We start from the raw sequence: 6,903 nt of genomic DNA on the forward strand, positions 1-6,903 counted from the left end.
CCCCCTCCTCTCTCTCCCCCGTCTCTGCATGTCCCCCCAGCCCCCTCCTCTCTCTCCCCCGTCTCTGCCTGTCCCCCCCGCCCCCTCCTCTCTCTCCCCCGTCTCTGCCTGTCCCCCCCGCCCCGCTCCTCTCTCTCCCCCGTCTCTGCCTGTCCCCCCAGCCCCCCTCCCATCTCTCCCCCGTCTCTGCCTGTCCCCCCAGCCCCGCTCCTCTCTCTCCCCCGTCTCTGCCTGTCCCCCCAGCCCCGCTCCCATCTCTCCCCCGTCTCTGCCTGTCCCCCCGCCCCGCTCCCATCTCTCCCCCGTCTCTGCCTGTCCCCCCAGCCCCCCTCCTCTCTCTCCCCCGTCTCTGCCTGTCCCCCCAGCCCCGCTCCTCTCTCTCCCCCGTCTCTGCCTGTCCCCCCAGCCCCCTCCCATCTCTCCCCCGTCTCTGCCTGTCCCCCCAGCCCCACTCCTCTCTCTCCCCCGTCTCTGCCTGTCCCCCCAGCCCCGCTCCCATCTCTCCCCCGTCTCTGCCTGTCCCCCCAGCCCCGCTCCCATCTCTCCCCCGTCTCTGCCTGTCCCCCCAGCCCCCCTCCTCTCTCTCCCCCGTCTCTCCCTGTCCCCCCAGCCCCCTCCTCTCTCTCCCCCGTCTCTGCCTGTCCCCCCAGCCCTGCTCCCATCTCTCCCCCGTCTCTGCCTGTCCCCCCAGCCCCCTCCTCTCTCTCCCCCGTCTCTGCCTGTCCCCCCAGCCCCGCTCCTCTCTCCCCCGTCTCTCTTCTTCTTCACGTCATATAGAAAGCTATAGAAACAGGACAAACCCCTTGAGACGGATCATGAGGGTGTCCCAAAAAACTCTTCTGACGCCCCCCCTTTGTCTCTCTGCCCCCCCCCCCCCCTCTCTCTCCGCAGGTCCCCACAAGCACCAGAGCGCCGTGACGTGCCTGCAGTTCAACAAGAACTTTGTGATCACCAGCTCTGACGACGGCACGGTCAAGCTGTGGGACCTGCGGACGGGCGAGTTCATCCGCAACCTGGTGACCCTGGAGAGCGGGGGCAGCGGCGGCGTGGTGTGGCGCATCCGCGCCTCCAACACCAAGCTGGTGTGCGCCGTGGGCAGCCGCAACGGCACGGAGGAGACCAAACTGCTGGTGCTGGACTTTGACGTGGACATGAAGTGAGGCGCTGGGGTTGGGGTGGGGGGGGGGGGGGGGGGGGGGGGGGGGGAGGGGGCAAGAGGGGGGAGGGGAGGAGGAGGGAGAGGGGCAGGAGAGGTAAGGGCTGGAGACTCTTCATACCAGCCTCATACGGGGCACCCCCTCTCCCTTCCCTCCTCATCGGTGTCTGCCCCTTCCCCCGGTGGTGAATGTTACTGACGAACGCCGGCTGGCGCCCGCGTCTCGTCCGGACCCACCGCGCCCCTGCTTTTGACTCCTCCCACCACCTGCAGGGGGTGGAGTCAGAGGACGTGGCGGTGAAGGCGGACGAGGGCCGCGAACGGGCGTGGCTCGCACACACACCTCCGCAAGTGGCCCGGGGGGGAGGAAGGGGGAGGGACTTGTGGCTCGTCCGGCGCGGAGGAAGACGGAACTCTTGGACAGTGACTCCGCCGTCGTGGCCAGGGGCAGCTTCGCACAGAGACTTGTTCACTCAAGCCTGACACAAAACGTTCAGATGTATAAAGATATATTATTTTTTAATCCCACCCCCACATAAACAGCCAACCATCAAATGGATAAACAACACTGTATACAGTACGCGGCAAAAGACTGAGGGAGTTGTCAGAGGGAGGGTTCAGTGTTGAGGTTTTAATGGTGAACACACGTTAAGTAAAGGGGGCTCACGTTCAGAGGGAGGGAGACCCGGCCAGCCCGGCCCGAGTTCAGGCCCAACACCGTCTCTCTTCTCATTGGCCACTTCACTCTCCACCTTCTCCCACTTTCCTGATTTTTCCTTCAAAAACACACAACTGTGAATTTCACTTCATTTTGTTTTAGTTTGTTGTCAACTCAAAGGGTTTCTTTCACTTTTCGCTTGCCGTTGTCAACAGCAACGAGTCCCAGTATTACACTTTCTTAGCCATCATATGCTCACCACATGTTTGTTTGTGTTTGTTTGGGTTGTCGTTCCTTCCTTTCTTTCTTTTCTTCTAGCTGGAGTGTGGAGTGTCGCCTTCCAGAGAGATGTGATACTGTCCTGTGTTTTTCAAAGAGTCTGTCCGGGTTCCTTTCCCCAAGGGTGGTGTTAGGTTGGCGGTGAGAACCCAGAGCTCCACAGAACAGCGCCCCCTTTCTCTCATCCCTAGTACTGTTCTCCCCGGTGGCCAAACTGTCTTTATGCTGCTAGATGAACGGAGAGAGGAAAAGAGATGGAACTTTCTACTCGCTGTGACGTTTTAGTCCCAGACTAAATTCCAAAATTGACTCTGATACAATAAAGTTCTGACTTTTTGAAAAGACACACACTCACATGAAAAAAGAGCGACGTGACGAAAGATAAGCAACCAACCATTATTTTTCTCTTTTTCTGTTTGTTTGTCTTGGTTTCATTTTGTTTTTGCCACTGAAACTTGAGCCAAACGTGCCTCTAGGAGGCTGAGAGGAGAGAGTGTGTCTGACAGACAAAGACAGAGAACAACCCAGGGGATGTCAAGTGTGTGCTAGCGTGTGTGTTTGTGTGCTAGCGTGTGTTAGTGTGTGTGTGTGTGTTTGCACGTGTGGGTGGGTGTTAACGTGTGTGTGCGTTTTTGGGCGACATTGTAAACACATTCCTTGGGACAAATCTCTATCAGTCTGTTGTGGACTGGCAAAGAGAAAAAGGAAACACAAGATGAAGGTTTTGGTTTTACTAGAGGAAGAAGACCTGTCCATATCCACACGCGCTGCTTGTTCCTCTCAGCCATGTCTGGAGCAACAACGGACACAGGAAAGCGTACTGACAAGTAGTCCACGCCAGGAGAGTCTTAGTGTGAGAGTGTGACGTGATTCAGTTGAGACTGCTGGAGCAGCGGTCTCGTGGTTCGTGAATGGAAAGATGCTGTACGGACAACCCAAGAGAACAGACTCAAACAACCCAAGAGAACAGACTCAAACAACCCAGGAGAACAGACTCAAACAACCCAAGAGAACAGACTCAAACAACCCAAGAGAACAGACTCAAACAACCCAAGAGAACAGACTCAAACAACCCAAGAGAACAGACTCAAACAACCCAGGAGAACAGACTCAAACAACCCAAGAGAACAGACTCAAACAACCCAAGAGAACAGACTCAAACAACCCAAGAGAACAGACTCAAACAACCCAAGAGAACAGACTCAAACAACCCAAGAGAACAGACTCAAACAACCCAAGAGAACAGACTCAAACAACCCAAGAGAACAGACTCAAACAACCCAAGAGAACAGACTCAAACAACCCAAGAGAACAGACTTAAACAACCCAAGAGAACAGACTTAAACAACCCAAGAGAACGGACTTAAACAACCCAGGAGAACAGACAACAACATTGTAGCCAAACAAAATCGTCTCAATCTCCCAGAGTCACACAACTCCAGCTGAACTGTGAAGTGGTATAACACTGTATATTAAAAAAAAAAATAAGAAAAAGAAAAACAATCTTGCTCTATCTCCTCTCGTCGTTTTCTTTCCTTCTGTTTAATTTATGATCTGGTTTGAGAAATCAGACAGCACAGGTGTTTTATTTTTTCATGTAAACTGCCTGGCAAAAAAGAAAACGGACAGAGAAAAAAAAACCTTAAAGGGATTGTGTATTTGTTTGATTCACTTAGAATTTTTATTTTCATATAACTTAAGTGCAATAAAATGTGGGTTTTTCTTTTTTCATTTCAAGCATTTGGGTTGTCTGTGTTTGTCACGTGTGTGAAGGCGTCTTATGTGTTCAATAAAGCCTCTTCAGTTTCATCACATTTCACCCTGGAAATATTTTCAACATCTGCAGCTCGAATCTCACCAGAGTTCATATGTTAACCTTGTCATGTTACACAAACTACGAGAACACGTTGGGTATGCTGTTAGTGTTGCTATTCTCAGCCTGTCGTCATGGATTTTGAACAAACTGTCTTTGGTCAGGGTCACGTACTTTCGCTTGGATCTTCAACACAGTTTGTAAGCAAAGACTGGTCTTGAAATCTGTGTTCCCTTTAAGCCACATTTCCACAGTATATAAATGGCTTCATTGTAAAAGCACACTATCTAATAGAACTAACCTATCAGCTAGCAGCATTCTGCAACACTAATAGAACTAACCTATCAGCTAGCAGCATTCTGCAACACTATCTAATAGAACTAACCTATCAGCTAGCAGCATTCTGCAACACTATCTAATATAACTAACCTATCAACTAGCAGCATTCTGCAACACTATCTAATAGAACTAACCTATCAGCTAGCAGCATTCTGCAACACTATCTAATATAACTAACCTATCAACTAGCAGCATTCTGCAACACTAATAGAACTAACCTATCAGCTAGCAGCATTCTGCAACACTAATAGAACTAACCTATCAGCTAGCATCATTCTGCAACACTATCTAATAGAACTAACCTATCAACTAGCAGCATTCTGCAAAACTATCTAATAGAACTAACCTATCAACTAGCAGCATTCTGCAACACTCTAATATAACTAACCTATCAACTAGCAGCATTCTGCATTCTCCACACGTGCAGCAGTTCATATTAATATGAATGTTATATTAGTGCTCTATTGGAGCGGTCAAGCTCTCCGGTGTCAACCTCACTCTGTATGGCTGTATGTGAGGCTCACGCATGCAGCTACGTACCCAGTTCACATCCACAGTGACGTGTGCACACGCTGCAAGGCTCTGCCTGTTGCCTAGTGATGGCTCTCTCTCTCTCCGGATGGAAGACGCAGTCTAAATATCATGGTGCTGTGTTAGGCAACGCTCAAGGCTGTTCGTCTGAACATACAACGAGCCTGGGGAGGTTATCAGCATGTAAAACAAGTGTCTCTGGGTATCATCTCATGCGTGGTGGGGTCTGAGGTTTTCCCAGTTATATCCTCGACATCAGTTCTGTTAGTTTCAAAAAACGAAAAAATTGGATGAGCGAGAAGGGATTGTTTGAGTTATTGTTTGTTATATTCTTGATGTGCTTGGTTAGAACATTGCAGGTTTGTGATGCAGTATAGCCTTAGTATCTTTTGAGAAGAACCAGTAAAGGTTATTGTACAGTTCTTTAGTATTCTCTTGATAGCAGACTTTGGAGGTCTCCAACAGGCTGAAGGACCTGCCTTACTAGAAGTGATGTCCTCCAAACAAACTGGACAGGAGAATCAAAACATTCACCGTATCATTAGGAAGGACTGCCCTAAACACTTTGGAATTCGCTCTGCAATTACGTTTTTTTTTTTTTTTCTTTCGATCTCATTGTTTCCACCCACTTTTAGCGACAAAATCTGGACGAATCTCCTCAGTCTCGTCTAGTTGAGCGCAGCGTTTAGAGAATGGTTTGTGAGTCTAGTTCCTTAGAGACTGGTCTAGTCACTCTAGCCAGCATACAGACACGCTGGTACAAATTAAATGGGATAGAAAGCATCCCAAAACTGATGAGAAATTATCCTACCGTAGTTCACCATAGCAACAAACACCAAGGTTTATGAGGAAACCCAAAATGACTTAACTACAAGACACTGATGAATCTGCCAACCAGATGACTTAACTACAAGAAACTGATGAATCTGCCAACCAGATGACTTAACTACAAGAAACTGATGAATCTGCCTAACCCGTCTCTTAATGCACTTCATTTTGGGATGGGATTAATCGTCCCATTCCTTAAAAGTTATTGGCTATTAATCTACCTTATATTACTCCCTCCTCTCTTCCTCTCCTTCAGGATGTGATTAATTTCTCAAGCTTATTCACTCTAGTCTCTTCATATATGCATCGCAGCTTCACAAGATGGATGTCCCCAGCCCGCGTTCGCACACAGCCGAGCCTGGCATTGGAGCGCTAACGTTAATCCTAGCTAAAAGAATGATGCAATGAAAAACATATGGACGCTTGAAGGAAGATAAGGTTGGGTAGTTCGAAGGAATATGTGTTTGGGTAGTTTGAAGGAGGGTATGGTTGGGTAGTTTGAAGGAGGGTATGGTGGGTAGTTTGAAGGAGGGTATGGTTGGGTAGTTTGAAGGAGGGTATGGTTGGGTAGTTTGAAGGAGGGTATGGTTGGGTAGTTTGAAGGAGGGTATGGTTGGGTAGTTTGAAGGAGGGTATGGTTGGGTAGTTTGAAGGAGGGAATGGTTGGGTAGTTTGAAGGAGGGTATGGTTGGGTAGTTTGAAGGAGGGTATGGTGGGTAGTTTGAAGGAGGGTATGGTTGGGTAGTTTGAAGGAGGGTATGGTTGGGTAGTTTGAAGGAGGGTATGGTTGGGTAGTTTGAAGGAGGGAATGGTTGGGTAGTTTGAAAGAGGGTATGGTTGGGTAGTTTGAAGGAGGGTATGGTTGGGTAGTTTGAAGGAGGGTATGGTTGGGTAGTTTGAAGGAGGGTATGGTTGGGTAGTTTGAAGGAGGGTATGGTTGGGTAGTTTGAAGGAGGGTATGGTTGGGTAGTTTGAAGGAGGGTATGGTTGGGTAGTTTGAAGGAGGGTATGGTTGGGTAGTTTGAAGGAGGGTATGGTTGGGTAGTTTGAAGGAGGGTATGGTTGGGTAGTTTGAAGGAGGGAATGGTTGGGTAGTTTGAAGGAGGGAATGGTTGGGTAGTTTGAAGGAGGGTATGGTTGGGTAGTTTGAAGGAGGGTATGGTTGGGTAGTTTGAAGGAGGGTATGGTTGGGTAGTTTGAAGGAGGGTATGGTTGGGTAGTTTGAAGGAGGGTATGGTTGGGTAGTTTGAAGGAGGGTATGGTTGGGTAGTTTGAAGGAGGGTATGGTTGGGTAGTTTG

The 6,903-nt window shown here is 49.3% G+C and overlaps 1 protein-coding gene across 1 annotated transcript in view; it reads left to right on the forward strand.

Annotated features, from left to right (window-relative positions):
• The window catches only part of fbxw7 (F-box and WD repeat domain containing 7), a 214,276-nt gene extending 210,374 nt beyond the window's left edge, over positions 1-3,902 (forward strand). Inside the window, 1 exon segment of the mRNA XM_084454528.1 lies at positions 892-3,902. Coding sequence (XP_084310654.1) covers positions 892-1,160 — 269 coding nt within the window. The 3' untranslated portion in view covers positions 1,161-3,902.
• The last annotated feature ends 3,001 nt before the right edge of the window (positions 3,903-6,903 follow it).

The sequence above is a fragment of the Borostomias antarcticus genome, assembly GCF_949987555.1.
Source record: "Borostomias antarcticus genome assembly, chromosome: 20".
In the NCBI taxonomy this organism is placed as follows: Eukaryota; Metazoa; Chordata; class Actinopteri; order Stomiiformes; family Stomiidae; genus Borostomias; species Borostomias antarcticus.